Source organism: Leptodactylus fuscus, chromosome 1 (genome assembly GCF_031893055.1).
Source record: "Leptodactylus fuscus isolate aLepFus1 chromosome 1, aLepFus1.hap2, whole genome shotgun sequence".
NCBI classification, from domain to species: Eukaryota; Metazoa; Chordata; class Amphibia; order Anura; family Leptodactylidae; genus Leptodactylus; species Leptodactylus fuscus.
The window spans coordinates 50,841,836-50,860,124 of NC_134265.1; the positions used below are offsets into that span (position 1 = coordinate 50,841,836).

The following is an 18,289-nucleotide window of genomic DNA, read 5'->3' on the forward strand; positions in this document are numbered from 1 at the left end:
TCCTGTGCCAAGATATTGCTGTTTTTGTCAATATCCAAGTATCTCCCCTCTGGGAACGCAGGACCAGGCTTGGTGAAATTTAACATGCCGAGTTTATGGATCCCAGAGTATACGCCCCTTCTTTACACGACGTGGCTTCACTCCACTACCGGCAATGGCTGATGACACGTTTTTGCAGGTCATTTGCCCCTACCTTAACAAAAAGTTTTGAAACAGTATACAGTGATCGTATATGAAGATATGTTGTATCTCTGGCCATATTAATGACCTCCCCTTTAGTCGATAACTTTGTGTGGTTTCTCTGCAGTAAACAGTAAAGGGATAGTTTGCATTCTCCTTGGAAATGGCAATAATAGCACCCGGGTGAGTATTGTAGCACCTATATGTCATTGTACAGGATGGTCTATGGAGCTGTCATGTATAGCCCTAGTAATATGTTACTGTATTATACACACACTGTCAATGAAGAGTAATGCAGGGGAAAAGTATGATGTAAGTGTGTGTCATGTCTCTGATTCCATCGCCACAGCCCAGAAAGCTGCAATCCACATAAGTCACCGTGTCCATTCACATTACCCAAACCATTGCTGCTGTTACTCTGGAGATGAGGACTAGTGAGGAAAAGTAATATAGACTTCTTAACCCAGTACAAAGAAGTGGTAGGGTCATCCTCTTCTGTCACGCTGTAACTCCTCATAAGAAAACAATATTAATATCATATATTATGAGGTTAAAACTCCTATATTGCTGCCATTATATTCTCCCAGCTTTCTCAAAGTCCGGAACAGCAAATTAAACCAAGTATATAGTAACGGAGCAGGAATTGGATTTCACTTATATGGGGCCTTCTGTGAATGGTGGCAGTAGCAGAGTCACGGCATAAAATACTTGCCATAATGGTGGATATGGCCCCTGGGATTCCAGTTCTGATGAGGATACTCACTCATCGTTGAGGAGGTTTCGTGGCGTTGGACAGACTTGAAGTAGAGAGACATAAAGACATGCAAATAAATTTATTTTTTTGGGCAGCGTGGTGGCTCAGTGGTTAGCACTGCAGCCTTGCAGCGCTGGAGTCCTGGGTTCAAATCCTACCAAGGGCAATAGCTGCAAGGAGTTTGTATGTTCTTCCCGTGTTTGTGTGGGTTTCCTCCGGATACTCTGGTTTCCTCCCACACACCAAAGACATACTGATAGGGAATGTAGATTGTGAGCCCTATATGGGACAGCGCCTGACAATGTCTGTAAAGCACTGTGGAATATGATGGTGCTATACAAGTAAGAATAATAATAAAAAAATGGGGTAGATTTACTTCCAAGACATGTTGAGTAGTCTTTCGCTACTTGTAACTAAAATGTCCATCATGGGATATTCACTTCTATAAGTAGCTCCAAGAAGAGCAAGCAAGCGTGCTGGGACTTGTAGTTCCACAATAGCTGGAGCATGGGGGGTTGTCTAGTCTACCCTTGCATTAGATTAATTGCACCTTTCCAGAATACAGTTGACCTTAGAAGGGACCTAGGATCCTTATTCAGTAGATGAGACTGAGGTATTGAGAACCTATAGCAAAAAGATCCCTTAGGGGATATACGAGTGCCCAACCCTCAGGCTATCTTTAGTCGAATAGGGTTTAACAATGGAGTCCAATTTTTCTTTCAGGGAAAGGGGGTTGTATTTGTGCTTTGAGGGTCTGTCTCTTTCCCAGTTGGACTACTATTAGCTTTCAGACATCTCTGGTATACTCCACATGTTCCTACGTATTGTAATATCACAGTATATATGTCATTGGGGTTAATATTTGACTCTTGTGGATTCCATTCATAGCTGCTTTTTACAATTTTAGAATTGTTTCGATACAATATATGTAAACAAAAAGTTAGGGGGCGTTCACACTACCGTTGGTGTCCGCTCAGCAGTGTCCGGGACAGTAACTGATTATCATTGTCCAAAGTTTTGAAACCTAATACAGTGATCGTATATGATGCCATGTTGTATCTCTGGCCATAGTAATGACCTCCTCTTAAGTCGATAACTTCGGACCATAAAACACCTTCTATATCTTGAGTATACGGTAAAACCTTCAGGAGCTTATCACAAAAATGCTGTTGCTGGAAAGTAAATGACTCCATTTCCAGTACATTGGGGGAAGGACCTTACTACCAGCAGGGTTCAAAGATTATAAGGTGGAGTAGTTTGTGTTCTCAGGGTGAAGGATCTAGGAGTGGGAAGGGTTCGGGTTTCCATATAAGTTGTCTTCTATTAACCTTTGATGTATTCCTGATAGTCTTTACGTATCTATAGGCTCCATGGAGTTACTTAAGGTACAATGTAGACTTTGGTGACACTTTCACCTACGTAATCTCTGCTACAATGTCTGTCTGAACTGTATCTGTGTTTCTGCCTCTCTCCATAGATTTGTGATGTCACCCCGGTGGGCCGTGCCTGGGAGCTCCCTTGGAACATTGAAGCATCATGTTTCACTATGAATGTTAGAACAGAGGATTTCTAAGACACAGGACGGATGAGGAGTGAGCTGCTTCATTGATTCCAAAACCACTGGATTACAAAGCCTCCGCAAGACGGATTTCTTCTTCTTTTTTCCCCCAGGATTCCCAAATTTTCTTCCTTGCATAAAATCTGGTTTATCACTGGTGGTGGGTAGTCGGTGGTCTACACCATGTGTCATGTCATAGTAACATGCCGTTCTATGCTGTGGACCATCCTGAGCATTGTCGTTGCCTTTGGAGAACTTATAGCTTTTATGAGTGAGGACTGGCTGATAGGCAAAGCTAAAAGCACAGATATTGATAACAGGACTGGCGGTCACCATGAGCCTTATCGTCCAACACTGGGCATCTATGGACGTTGCATCAAAGTGCCTAAAGTACAGTACTTCAGAAGAGACCCTCTGTGTGGTCCATATGCGGAGCATTTCAGCGAGATAGCAAGTGGTTTCTGGCAGGCTACAGCTATCTTCCTTGCCGTTGGGATATCCATCCTCTGTATCGTCGCATTCGTCTCAGTGTTTACAATGTGCGTGCAGAGTGTAATGAAAAAAAGTATATTCAATGTGTGCGGGCTGCTACAAGGAATTGCAGGTATGTGATCAATGGATATGACATGTATTTTATGCCTAAATCTAACTATTGCACTGGTCTCCAATCTCTGGCTACACAACGACATCATAAGGAAGTACAACTCCTAATATGCCAACTGGGGAGCCACAGATTGGAGACCTGAAATCTGGATGTGACAACGTTATGCGACACATATGTTTGTAAGGTATTTGCCTCTTTTTCAGCCTTTTCCCATTGATAGTGAGCTTTGGTATTTGCAAGGAAGTTAAATATTGAGTATTGACCCCCAGCTCACCAGGGAGATAGCTATGCTACCTGAGACAAGTATTTGGAAATATGAATTTATATGAAAAGGACCCCCATGTCTACCCGAACCAAGCAGGTGCAACCAATGAAGGTGTTGGATGTTTATAAGATCTTTGCATTCTTGTCCGCCCTCTGAAAGGGAATGTTGTTCTGGTCTTTGTACCTAGTCTACTACGTCGTGATGTATCACCATCTACATACATAGGGCGGGTTATTTTTATTAGCTAGGTTATTACCTGCGATACCTCAAAGGTCACCTTGGTTATTGCATGGCAACGGTTGGTGCATGTCAAGGAACCTGTCAATGTTCACAGACAAACATCTCCTGTGTTATCAGGTTTCTCCCAGAGTCTCTGTAATTGGGTGAATCATGGCAGGTTTACACTGTACTGTAGACGGAGGTTATTATATAGCAGATAATGGCTTGTATTAAATACGTATGTATTGTCAAAAGTTTTATTGCTTTCTACTTACATCAGATTGATCTCTCTGATCGGCCTCTCTCGGATAGATATTTCTGATCAGCCTGTCTCCCGGATCGATCTCTCTGATAGGCCAGTTTCCCGGATCGATCTCTCTGATTGGCCTCTCTCGGATCGATGTCTCTGATCGGCCTCTCTCGGATCGATTTTTCTTTTTTTTTAAAATGTAGATTGTGAGCCCTACATAGAGCTCACAATGTACATTTTTCCCTATCAGTATGTCTTTTTGGAATATGGGATGGAAATCCATGCAAACACGGGGAGAACATACAAACTCCTTGCAGATGGTTTTTTGCCCTTGGCGGGATTTGAACACCAGGACTCCAGCGCTGCAGTGCTAACCACTGAGCCACCGTGTGGCCCCTTCGGATCGATTTTTCTGATCAGCCTGTATCCTGGATCGATCTCTCTGATCGGCCTGTCTCCCAGATTGATCTCTCTGATTGGCCTCTCTCGGATCGATGTCTCTGATCGGCCTCTCTCGGATCGATTTTTCTTTTTTTTTTAAATGTAGATTGTGAGCCCTACATAGAGCTCACAATGTACATTTTTCCCTATCAGTATGTCTTTTTGGAATATGGGATGGAAATCCATGCAAACACGGGGAGAACATACAAACTCCTTGCAGATGGTTTTTTGCCCTTGGCGGGATTTGAACACCAGGACTCCAGCGCTGCAGTGCTAACCACTGAGCCACCGTGTGGCCCCTTCGGATCGATTTTTCTGATCAGCCTGTATCCTGGATCGATCTCTCTGATCGGCCTGTCTCCCAGATTGATCTCTCTGATTGGCCTCTCCCGGATCAATCTCTCTGATCGGCCTGTCTCTCGGATCGATTTCTCTGATCAGTCTTCATCTTGCATCAATCTCTCTGATGGGCCTGTCTGTCAGGTCGATCTCTCTGATCGCCCTGTGTCGGATCGATCTCTCTGTTCAGCCTGTCTCTCTGATCGGCCTGTCTGATCGGCCTGTCTCTCGGATCGATCTCTAATTGACCTGTCTCTCGGATTGAGCGCTCTGATTCACCTGTCTCCCGGATCGATCTCTATGATTGGCCTGTCTCTCGGATCGATCTCTATGATCGGCCTGTCTCTCGGATCGATCTCTATGATCGGCCTGTCTCTCGGATCGATCTCTCTAATCGACCTGTCTCTCGGATTGAGCTCTGATTGACCTGTCTTTCAGATCGATCTCTCTTTAATCAGCCTGTCTCGGTTCGATCAATCGATCTAGCTAAACAGGTGCATTTTTTTTCATATGCACAGTAGTTTTACAGTTTTTATTGCTTTAGTACAAGTAGTTTTTGTGTTTTATTTTTTCTGGAGCAGTTTTCCATGCTTTTTCAAATTGCAGCAATTCTGCCCCTTTTTCTGCATTAAAAAAAACGCTATGGTTTTGTGACAATAATGAAGTTAAGTGATCGCGGCAGCACAGAGTATTTATATTAGGAAAAATTCTCTATGAAAGAATCCTAATCCTGTGTTGTTCTCTCTTTATAAAAGTGTAAAGACAAACATGGCTGGTACACTAGACTGTTTGATCTGTAGACAGGTGCCACCGGGGCTGAAGGAAGCCAGAGGACAAGGAGGAAATGAGATTTGGTGCGGCTCGAGCTGTTGACAGACATGTTTAAATGATAGCAGTTTAGATCTATTTTAGCTCAGGCCTATGGAAATTCATATCGGGGCAGGTGCGCTACACAGCTCTTACCACATGGCACGGCCTAATAAGATTAAGTCCACAAAGGAGCGGGATCTGACATTATCTAGCTGTGAAGAGACATATAACAGGCAGCCACTTTGTCTCCCAAGTCATTTTCTGCTTCTAGTAACATAATTGGCGAGAACTCTGTGGTTTTGCTTCTCACATGTTGACATGTCTTATGAACTCCAGCAATTAGATTGTGACCAATTTGACATGTTGACATTGGTTAGATAGCATTTCAGTTTTCCACAATACAATACAATACAATACAAGCACAAGTTTGTAGGTGAGCCATGTTACTCACATGTGGACTACCGCTGTTTGGCTGATTTTGGGCAGCAAATACAGGTGATGCATGGTAGTCAGTGGCTACTACAGCACAGTGCTACATCGTAGTGGCTCCGCGCACACAGGGCAATTTGCTTTGGAAAATCCTGTCCAAACATCGACCAGATTTCCTGACCTGAACCCACTAAGGACACCAGGACTCCTTGCACTATAGTGATCTATGAGTACCTGTTGGGAGTACAGAGTCTCCCAACTGGGTGCAGGCCAGGAAACCCATCTAATATATGGACTGAATTTACTGGTTCACATTGCCCTGTATGCGAGATGGAAGCATAGTTAAAAAGGGGCCTCAACCCCTCCTTGTGGACCCTTGACCAATTATGCCATAACAGGTTGTTGTAACCTGAGCTCGTAGTTGGCACCACATTTGTATACTTTTTGCTTCCTGCTGGATATACAACGTATAAGGGCGAATTCACACAAGGAAAAATATTTGCAATAATTTTGCCTACCAAAAATTTTTTTACTTAGATGAATGGTACAGACAAAATCTTTCAACTTTATATACGTAGTTATAATATATTGAATATATTATATGTGTCTACTCAGATTTACATTATAAAATGACTGCCATCAGGTTACCATAAAACCTTTTGCTAGATGATTTCGGGTGTAGCCAGGCATCAGCCTCGGAGAAAAGCCCAATGTTTTGCTTTGGTTGCCCCTGCCTGAAGTCTGACCGCAGGGCCACAGCAGACATCTTTTGGCTTCACCCTAGAAGAGAACCCTGTACAATGAACGGAGGTTAATTGGCCTTTATGGGAGAGGAGGAAGAAATCTTGGGGCCACTAATTTGTAATCCGATCACACAATCCCACTGTCAGGATCCTGGCAGCCGCCATCCTATTTATCTAGGTTTCTCTCCCTGAGTAAACACAGCTGAGTGGTAAGATCTCCCATGTGCGAAACACAAAAGTGTTTTCATCCAGACCATTGTGAGACTCTTTGTAGGATTTTCTAAACACTTCACATTCAGGTCCTGAGTCGTTTTTTTTTTTTGTCCGCATTTCACATTATGGAAACAGTTTGTTCTTTGTGTTCCTATGATCCAACAGAAACAGCGTCTGGAAAGTTTTATATTTCACCGATTTATGTCATTTTACTAAATGAAAGGATCTTGTAGATACCAGTAACTGATGAAAGTTCTGCCTAACATGGACGTTCCCAGGATAACCACACCAATAAGACATTGCCCCCATGGAAGCCTCTGCTTTATAGTTCTGTATTGAGCGGCCACACGTGTAATTGTTTGTCTAAGAATTGTCCCCTGACCCCGTCATCACAAGGCAGCTCTAGAGGGAAGATTAGGAGGTCAGATTTGGCATCTGTGTAGTGGAAAGGAAGTCTTAAAAAGATTGAGCCAGGTTTATTAAGGGTAAGTTCAGACGGAGTTTTTTGGACCGGAACCTGAAGCAGAGGCCTCAGGTTCCGGCCCAAAAGACAGGTCGCTGCGACTGAAAGCCAGTGCAGTGCACCGCCATTCAGCCGCACACTCCGCTCTGGATTAGGCCTAATGAATGGGCCTAGTCCGGAGGGGGGAGTTTCTTCAGGCCAAATCGCGAGGCGACTCAGCCTGAAGAATGAACACCTCGCTTCTTTTTTCTGGGAGCCGGAAGAAACGGCTCCCAGAAAAAGCTCGAGTGGCTCCCATTGATTTCAGTGGGAGACGTCTTTTTTTTGTCAGGGTTTTGAGGCAATTACGGCCTCAAAACCCTGACCAAAAAACTCCGTCTGAACTTACCCTTAAGACTGGAATGTAGTAAACCAGTCATGCTTAAAGGGGTTGTCCAGGATATTTTATTATTGCAGCAGGAGGCTGGGGAAGGTGAAAAAAACCCCACTTGTCTGTCTCTGATGTCCCAGTTTGCTGTCCAGTCCCCACGGTGCCTCATGGTTTTTCCGGCAGATGTTCCGCCACATGTAACTGTTGGCGCCAATCAGCGATCTAAGGAAAGGAACCGGGATCTCACCTCTGACTGGAACACCGGAGACAGGTAAGTATGTTTTTTGGGTTTTTTTTTTAACCTTATCTGGCCTCTTGCCACAATAGTAAAATATCCTGGACAACCCCTTTAAGGGCCCGACATATGTAAGACACGCCTAATTTTTCAATAGGCTCCAGCCTCTTAATAACTCGGGCACACACTCGTGCACCAGAATAGAAATCTATGATAGTCAGGAGCTGGTGTAGATTTCATGTATAACTCACAGCACAAAACTGGAGCCAGCTATAATAAATATGTCGGGCCAAGGCGTAAAATAGGGAATGTGTCACATCTTAGGTATAAGAAAGGGCCTTGTGCCAAGAGGCACCACATTGTCACCCATCTACTCCAGATGGGTGTCCATGTCACTGTGGTTTAATAAAGTACTATATCTTGCAATTATGACTCTGGCAACAAAGCCTAATAGTAGACTGGCATCTGTCAGTTCTGTAGGGGTTTTCTCGCAATAGTCATCACATTTACATCACAAATGAGACTGACAGGATAGCGAGCTCACACCTCTACAGAACATTCATAGTGACCCGTCATGACATCACTACTGACAAGAGATGATGTCACAGATTATCTGCTCCCCTCCCCGCACAGAGCATGTCTAGAAATCCCCCATATACCTCAATGAGTTGGCTCCAGACCATTGTTGACTATGACTAAGCTGTAAAGCATATTACTAAACGCTGAGGAGAAGCTCAGGCAAGATGGCCGCCCCATAACCAAAAAATTATCAATTGGAAAATAACAACTGATGTATTTCACTATCTGTTTTTAATAAATACATTGGTGATACGTTCCTTTTATTTTGGGTTGTTACCGTATTTTTCGGACTATAAGACGCACTTTTTTTCCCCAAAATTTGGGGGGAAAAGAAGGGTGCGTCTTATAGGCCGAATGTGGCGCCTGGCACCCGCTCTAATAGAGAGGCAGAAGCCGGCAAGTGATAGACGCCATTACAGGTGCCGGGGCCTGAGACATCGCTGCGCTCCTCTGCCCTGCATGAAGCCAGCAGCGGGAGGAGTGATGCTATTCCTCTCCTCCGTCCCCCCGCCGCTGGCTTCATGCAGGGCAGGGCAGCGATGTCTCAGGCCCCGGCGTCTATCCCTCCCCGGCATCCGCCTCTCTAGTACAGCGGATGCCGGGTCAATAGTCAGTATCGGCGGCCCCTTCTCCCCCGGGGCCGGTCCCCACCGGCCCCGTACCTGTAAAGTTGCAGGCCGGCTCCTGCGCGGCGATATCGCAGGAGCCGACCTGTTCGGGTGACAGCCGGGAGCCTAATGAGGCTCCCAGGCCTGTCACTGCTGTATTAGTATTGCGGCTGGTCTCTATGACCAGCCGTAATACTAATAGACAGAATGTCCCATAGACGGCAATACAGTTGTATTGCCGTCTATGGGACTTGCGATCAACTTGCGATCAACTTGCGATCAACTAAAAAGTACTTCTGGACCCGCAAAAAAAAAAACACTCTATGCATCCCCGTACAGCTGCAGGGTCACCTGTCAATGTGGCCTTGCAGCTGTTGCAAAACTACAACTCCCATATATTAAATATTTTACTAGTTTTTGCTTCAAAATTTTTTTTCCCTATTTTCCTCCTCTAAAACCTAGGTGCCTCTTATAGTCCGAAAAATACGGTATGTCGAAAACCCCTTTCCATATACTCTCCGCAATGGGCATCAGTCTCAGTTACCCGTGGCCAGGTTGGCTGGATGCATTACATATCAGTGGGGTCAAGTGACATGTGTCTAATGTGTATGGCCATCTATAGCAACTACTTATTCTCCATTGAGATAGTGGATTAGCTATGTTATAATGTAGCTTGCACAATCCAGCATTTGCCATCTATCAGCTCTGAGGCCCCAAGCACATGGGCAAATATGACCTGGAAAGTCTATATATTGCCAAATGGGCTGAAGTCACTGAGGTGCCAACATTCATCTGTATGACTAATTTAGGCCGGGGCCCCACGGGACGTAAACATCGCGATTTGCCCGCAGTGGAGACGCTGCGGGAAAAATCGCTGCGTTTTTTCATGCGAATCCCATGCCCACTTTGCAGAATAAAACGCAGTGTGGACACGCTGCAATTTGCAAAGACGTTGCGGCTTTTCAAGTCTCAGCATGTCAATTATATCTATAGAAACTCCGGCTTTCCCGTAGATATAATTGTAACAGAAAGTCCACGGAGAAAAACTCTGTGAACTTTCTCTTCAAAGCGCTGCGGAAAGAACCGCAATGCGATCACGCAGAAAACATACGACACAATGGAGGGCAACATAGGAGGGTCCACCTAGATGACTGGCGGACAATACCGTAACCCTCCTACTAATGGCTTACTGGAGATAACCCCTGAATGTATAAGGTATACATATTCAAGGAAATGATTAGAAATAGGAATATATACACACTGTCCAAATAGGATGCAAAATCTGAGTGGTAGCACACATATAATAAATAGGGTAATGGACAACCCCTAATAAGTAATGGATGTATGCATAAGGGTTACTCCTCTGTTATCTTTCATTGTGTCGTAGGTTTTCTTTTTATTAGTATTCTGATATTCAATAAATATTTTTGCTAATTTTATATAATGTTCTGGTCCCTTGTGTTTTGTTGTTGTATATTTACATTGGTTTTCTCTGGAGACCTTTTTCCTTATTTGTGGGTAAGATTGGTTGGTTTTGCTTATCACTTGATAATCCTGGAAATTCTCTGTAACTGTCCTGTCAGTAAAATAAAGTGGCAGACACCATGCGACAATGCTATTTGAGGAGTTTCTATTGACAATCTGTTCTTCTTCCAGTTGTTTGCTGATTTTATCCTTACTGAAAGCCATACAAGTCCATTGTGCTGAGTGTAAGGATAGATTATTTCTATAGCTGGCCATCCACATGAGATTAATGTTGACTGGCACAGATTTCCATTGATACCTGTGTTGTGTTATACTAAATCTGCCAGACCACAGACACCTCAGCCCTGATCCCCGCCTGCATCTTTTCCTGAAAGGGCCTTGCGCCAAACATGTACCTTAGGGGCTAGTTCACACAGAGTTTTTTGGCAGCAGATTTTGGCGCGGAATCCGCCTGCTAAAACGGCTCCCATTGACTTCAGTGGCAGACGCTCACTTTTTTCCGCCAGCTAGTAACGGAAAAAAGAAGCGAGATGACCTATGTCTCCACGGACCCATGTTCTGCCGTGTGAACATACCCTCATATAAAACTGGTAAGGAGGGAATGAATACTTTGTGTCACTGTATATGGGAGCCGTCCGGCTCTGCCCAATGTCAAATACCCAGTTGGATTTCAGCACATCCATTCTGTTATTATAGATAAGACATACAAGTGGTGTCTAGCTGCGGCTTTCTCCTTATTCACTCAGCCCAAACTAGGGGATGGGGTTGGGAGTGAAAGAGGATATTTCATGTCCTCTGACGTTGGCGGTATTATATACCACTAGAAACTGTGCAGAATTCAGAGCACTGTCAGCTTTGCCGGAGATATCTGTGACGTTTGTTTCGGCACTTTTATCCCTTCACTGTCAGAAGGGCGGTTTTACAGCCCAGCGTCATCGAAACTAACAGCCCCGAGATTTCTGGGACCTGGGTTGCATACTGGCGATGCTGTCAGCTTTCTAGCGGTATGTAATCCCGCTCATCTCCAAGAACATGAAAGGTCCCCTTTACTCACCTATGATACCATCTATACATCAAAATCTTACATTATTCTCGTGAACCCCCTGAACCTTATAATAGCCGGACAACTAGAAATCACTTTCCAATAGTCATCAGGTCAGAGGCAGGATTACAGTGAAAGCTACGCCATTATTACAGGACCACCACATTAACAATAGGGGGATGGTCCCGGTTCTCTACCTGCCCCTCCTTGCTCAATGACCTCTACAAGTCATTGAGCAGGCAAGATGGCTTCCCTCATAACCACGTGCCGAACATAGCATGAAATAATGTAAAAAATCAGCAAAGAGAATAATATCCCGCGCCTGGTTTTAGTTAGTAAAATAAATAAGGTTATACATTCCCTTTAAGAAAATCTTAAGATGCAGATTGTACGTCATTGTGTACTTTAGTGTACAGTTACATAGTTCATAGACATTTTGCCCAGAACACAATCACGGCGCTCTCTCTGTCGGAAAGAATATAGCTGGTGATCAATCAGGTACGATGTGAGCGAGATTCCTAATGCTGGGAACCGTCGCTCGCTTTCCCAGATTTTGCAGAACTTCTGTCAAATATCTGACCTCCGGGCGCGGAAGAAATCATGAATTCGTCAGTTGCAGGATCTAACTTGCACCCTGACACATTTCCATAAAGCCTTCACAGATGTATCAATGACGTATGTACTAAAGAAACCAAATCATTGTGAAAGAGACGACATTCTTCCCGCTCTACGTTGATGTGGTTGCCAAAAAGAATCCAGGTTGCCAACGACATAATTAGGTCGTCATTGTCTAGGTTTCCGTTCCAAGTCACATACGCTATGAATGATCCAGCCATGATAGGAATAGAAGTACCGCCCAATTTATTAAAGTAGCTTAAAGTATTTAGCAAAAATCCTAGTAATTCATTAATAATAATAATTTTAAAAAAAATGCGAATTCCTAAATTTTTATTGGTCTTGGCTGTGTCCTATAAGAAGGTGATGAGATATGTCTATTGGTTTTCCGAATGAAATCTGAGATTATTGCTTCGAATGTTCTACCTCTAACTAGACCTCAAATGGGGAACCCAATAGAACAGCGCCCCTAGTGGTTCATTTCAAATTTAGGTAAAATATTTGTACTTCTTACATGTTATTGCTTAATTTTTTCTTGTGTATCAAGAGACCCCCTGGACATACGCTAATGACAGGGGTGGTCCACTGATATGGTGATTTGCAGAGGAACTTTGCAGCATATATCCCATTCTTCTGTATCACCACCAAAGGGGGAATTAAAGGGGTGTCCCCATCTTATAGGAGATGTTGTCACTAGGTTAACAGTGGGAGACCATGAGAATGTGGATGATGCAGGATTGGTTAATTTTTGTTCTGCACAGCACCTCTCCTGATCACGTGGCTGTGCAGTGAACTGCAGCCAGCACTGTTCGCATGAATCGGACCCCACCGCATATTCTTGCTTAATGGAATAGATGTGTCATTGATGAAGTACTGGCTCGGTGGTGGTCTGAGTACATGGACCCGCACTAGTCAATGTAATCGCTGGATCCTCCATTTATCATGAGAACAGGTCTTTGGCGTGTGGGAGGAAACCCATGCAAAGTCAGGGAGAACATACAAACTCCTTGTAGATGTCCTTGAATGGATTTGAACCTCAGACTCCAATGCTAACCACTGAGCCGCCCTCTTATTGTGCTGGTACAAAACCACTTGGTTATTTCTGCTTGCATGCAAGCCAGCCGAATAAAATGGGTGTACACTGGACCAAAGTTTTGTGATCAGTTGAGGTCCTTGCAATGGACACCCACCAATGGGTAGAAGACAAGACCGCTGTGCAGGGAAAATTAGGAGATCAGGGTTTGTCAGAAGACTTTTAGGCTAAGGCGCCACAGAAGGATCCATAGTGCTAAAACGCTGCGGGGAAAAACCGCGATGGGAACTCTGCGGACTTTCTTTTACAATTATATCTCTGGGGAAACCACTGGCATTTCCATAGGTATGATTGACATGCTACGATTTCAAAATATGTGCCGGTTTTGGAAATCACAGCGTGTCCGCGCTGTGGTTTTTACCAGAAAGTGGGCATGGGATTCACATGAATCCGATCCACTTTGCAATTGCTGTAAAACGCCGTGATTTTTCCTGTGGCGTTTCTGCCACAGGCAAATTGCGGCATTTCCGACCCGTGAAGCACCCGGCCTTAAGCTAAGGCTCCACAGGACGTCCCACAGCAATAAAGCGCTGCTTTCCTCCGTGGACTTTCTGTTACAATTATACCTGTGGGAAAACCACTGGCGTTTCCGGAAACATAATTGACATGCCGCGATTTCTAAAACCGCGCTGGTTTGGAAATTGCGGCGTGTCTGTATTCCAGTTTTTCCTGCAAAGTGGGCATGGGGTTCGCTAAAATCTCATCCACTTTGCCCGTTCTGTAAAATGCTGCTATTTTTCCCGTGGCGTTTCTGCAGTGGGCAAATTGCAGCATTTCCGTCCCGTTGGGCCCCAGCCTCAGGCTTAGGCCTCACGTTGCGGAAACGCAGCTTTAGGTTTTTTCAGTTAGACAATTCCTTTGAGCCACAGGAGACATGGACGTGGTAATCTTTAGTCTGCAGTATATGTGCCCTGCTTTATTTTAGCCATTGCACTGAAGCGGAAAGTCAAGTATTACTCACACCGATGAGTCTGCCGGAGCACTGGGGGTCTGCATATACTCATGGTAACTTTATTTGCTACAGGACAAACCACATGAAGGCGGCCGATTCCCATAGCTTGTGGTTTCTCTGTTATCGCTCCGTGAGTATTTTTACAAGTTCTTGTAGTATAAACTTTCCTTGTACTTTGACAGTTCCGCTGTTGGGAGTTTTATTTTAGCTCGCAGCGCTTTGTTGCGTGTGGAGATCTTGCTCAATGTAAATGTGACTATAAAGAGCGGAGTTGGGGATGGTATTCCTGCTTTGCTGGACAAACATCTATTCATGTGCCCCTTAAGTAACATCAGTGATAAGCCCGGGGTGTCTGCGAGTACAGAAGGATCAAGGAATGTCAACTATCATAAGGTCAGAAGCCGCACTTTCCCGTGTACCTTTTGACCTCTTTGAGGACTTCTATACCCTGTTGAGCAGATATACTGTACTATCCAGATTTACTAATAAAATGAACCAATAATTACACCAAAAAACTGCCATATATGCCTTACATATCTATGAATTGTTTAAATTCTTTTTGTGCCTTGTCCGACAAGGGGACATGGCTGTATATTCAACATTGTGTTTAATCTAAGCCAAAAATTGGTGATGTAGGGCGGACAATGCCAAAGGATTGGTAAATCTGTTGCAGATTTACTATGTATAAGATGCAGACCTGAATGTGTTACTTTACAGTTTAGGGATGAGGCGTCATATTGCGAAAATGCTGCTTTTTTTGTTGCACAGCATGATGGACAGCAACTAATCCATTACTGCATACATCATATACCATATATATATATAGTCACTGATGTGTCAGGGTTATCCCTGCTAAAGCTACAGAATAGTAGACACATTTACCCCACATTGATAGATTGTATAGGCTGGGGCTCATCCTACACTGGGTACAATAGTAACAAAACTTCAGCTAGGAGTAGATCTTCGTTCTCTGCCTGTGTCAGGGCCATATGTTGTTAGATGCGGCCACTTCCCTGCTATCTCCTATACCCGTGATGCCAAATCTATGGCACAGGTGCCAGAGGTGGCACTCAGAGCCCTCTCTTTAGGTACCCTTCCATGGAACAGAGTATACTGTGTGGGGGCCACATGGAACAAATTGTACTGTGTGGGGACCACTGTGCAGCAGATTATTTGTGTGGGGGCCACTGTGGAGCAGATTATACTGTGTGGGGGGCCACTGTGGAGCAGATTGTACTGTGTGGGGGGCCACTGTGGAGCAGATTGTACTGTGTGGGGGCCAGTTTGCATCAGATTATACTGTGTGGGGACCGCTATGGAGCAGATTGTACTGTGTACGGATCACTGTGGAGCTGATTGTATTGTGTGGGGGCCACTGTGGAGCTGATTGTATTGTGTGGGGGGCCATTGTGGAGCAGATTGTACTGTGTGGGGGTCACTGTGAAATAGATTAGACTGTGTGGGGGTCACAATGGAGCAGAAAGCTCTACAAAACCCCATTCGTATGACCATATTTTGCAGGTCTGTAATTGTGTGCAATTGTGGATCCACACATTATTAAGGTTAAATTGCCGTGTTGGCACTTGGTGATAAATTAATGGGTTTAGGGTTGCAGTTTGGGCACTCGGTCTCTAAAAGGTTCACCATCACTGTCCTATACTATATACTGCTATATACTGCTGTGTGTGTGGCCGTGTATTGCCGGCGTATTACGGTCTTAGCATGCCTGTTAAACCCATACAGCAAACTTGGTGCATTCCCTTTGTGTGCGATCAGTTTACACAGAACTGTATGATTCCACCTCGCCGGGCGAGTTTATTAATGCCACATGAGTAATACAATTAGCTGCTGTTTGTCTAGGTGTATTTTTATGGTGTTAGTTGATATAAGCCATGGCCACCCACCAATGCAGTCGGCTTTCCCAAGCTATAAGGTTTAAGGCTTTAATCTCTGTGTTTGTTTTGCAGCATGTCCATGCTGAGCCGTATTCTAACATGGGAGGGATCTCAGAAGAAAATGCTTGGCTTTTAATTTTGATGTGTTTGGGACATTTTATTCTATTTATTTAGATTTGGGAATTATTACTATGCCGATAAGAGATTACATCTTCCCTGGCTCCATGGCGTATCATATTGTGTCTGAAATCCAATTGCTGTACTCTGCTATGTGTCCATGCCAGCCATCTGTTCCATCATCCCCCTGAGGATTCGGCTACATTGGCCTTGTTATCTTCTGCAAGCAAGCAGCTGCTCAAGCATTGTAGACACTTAATGGGTGATCCAAGGGTAAGGGCACAGCTATGGGGAGCTGACATCTTCTGCCATAAGTCCCAGGCCAAATCTGTATTTCTTACACTAGGGTCAGACTTGCATTGGCCTATGTGTTGTACCGGTCTGTAGGAGGACCACAGTAATGGCGGTTACACACGGAGCCCTGCAGATACCATTGACTATAGTGGGGTCTGATGGGTGTTTGTTGTTCTAAAACTGAAACCAGTGGAGTTAAAATTCCTCTTTGCAGACTTTGTCTCCATCTGCGTTGGAGACTCCACCGCAGATACTTCTCCCTACGCTTTTCTGTATCTTTACAGAACAATGGGAATACTGTGGATTTTTCTGATGGAGTTTTAAAAGCTCGATCCGTGTGTCTTGTAGTGTAAACTGCTGCAGATTTTCCATATGGAGTCTGCACTGCAAATTTGCATCAATTCTACTGTATCTGAACGTGGCCTAAGAAATAAGAGCTGTATGAAATGTACAGTCTCCTGACTCCAGATGTGCCACCTTGGTTCACTTGGGCGTGCCTCTTTATTTTAAGGGGAGTCTGTCAAAAGAACCCAGCATATCAACCGAGCCGTGTAGACAGATTGGTTAGGGTCACTTTTATCATACAGTGTTTTCCCCTTTTGAATTGCCGCCTAAGATAGCCAGGTTTTTGCAAATATAAAAATGAGTTGTTTGGAGCAACAAGGGCATTGTCATTGCTCCAAAGAGTTACCTCCTTGGCATCAGCAGAGTCCTCATTGCTCCAAATGGCTCCTTTGCATATTGACAATGGGGGTGATATCTTGACCCCAATTCACAAGGGTAAAACACTACATGAGTCAGGTGACCCTATCTATCTGCACGGCATGCATAGGGACTACACCATGGCCACCTACCTGGAGAGAATACGCCACCCCAAGCACAGACAGACCCTGAGCTGGTACAGACTGAGCGCCCACAACCTAGAGATAGAGACGGGGCGATACAGGCAGACGTACAAGCCACGGGAGAACAGACTGTGCCAGCACTGTGACCAGGGGGCCCTAGAAGACGAGACCCACTTCCTGCTACACTGCACCAAATACTCAGCTGTGAGGGCCGTCTACTACCAAAGACTCTCAGCCCACATCCCAGACTTCATATCTGCAGACGAGAAGAGGAAACTCTACATCCTACTGGGAGAAGAAGAGGCCACTGTGGAGATCGCTGCCCAATACGTGTCCAGCTGTCACCAAACAAGAGGAAGATGAGACTCCACGGACTGTTATATTTATCCCAAAACAACCCGCCCCACCCCACCCCACCCCCACCTCCCCATATAGCAGTCACCAACGAAGAGGAAGATGAGACTCCACGGACTGTTATACCCCAAACCAACCGCCCCACCCCACCTCCCCATATAACGGTCACCAACGACCGCATATTTCCTGCACCAACGAAGAGGAAGATGAGACTCCATGGACTGTTATACCCCAAACCATCCACCCCACCCCCACCATTCACCCACCCGAGTCCAACTCCCCCCCCCACACACACTTTACTAGCTTTGGCAATGCGAAATATCTATTCGGACGTGCCAATAAAGCTTTTTTGATTTGATTTGACTCCCTTTAAGAGGGACAAGAACAGCCATCCCTAATAGCAGCAGAGGCATCAGTGGTGGCATACATGGCCTATCCTCTGTAGTATGCTACAAAAGCAGTGTGAATATGCCCTAAACTCAGGGCCGGCTCCAGGTTTTTATGGGCCCTTGGGCGACAGAGCCTCAGTGGGCCCCA

The 18,289-nt window shown here is 44.8% G+C and overlaps 1 protein-coding gene across 1 annotated transcript in view; it reads left to right on the forward strand.

The window, feature by feature from the left end:
• The window catches only part of LHFPL2 (LHFPL tetraspan subfamily member 2), an 84,623-nt gene that overhangs the window by 59,934 nt on the left and 6,400 nt on the right, over positions 1-18,289 (forward strand). Inside the window, exon 3 of the mRNA XM_075270338.1 lies at positions 2,412-3,096. Within this exon, the coding sequence (XP_075126439.1) occupies positions 2,676-3,096 (421 nt within the window). The 5' untranslated portion in view covers positions 2,412-2,675. The remainder of the gene's footprint in view (positions 1-2,411; positions 3,097-18,289) is intronic.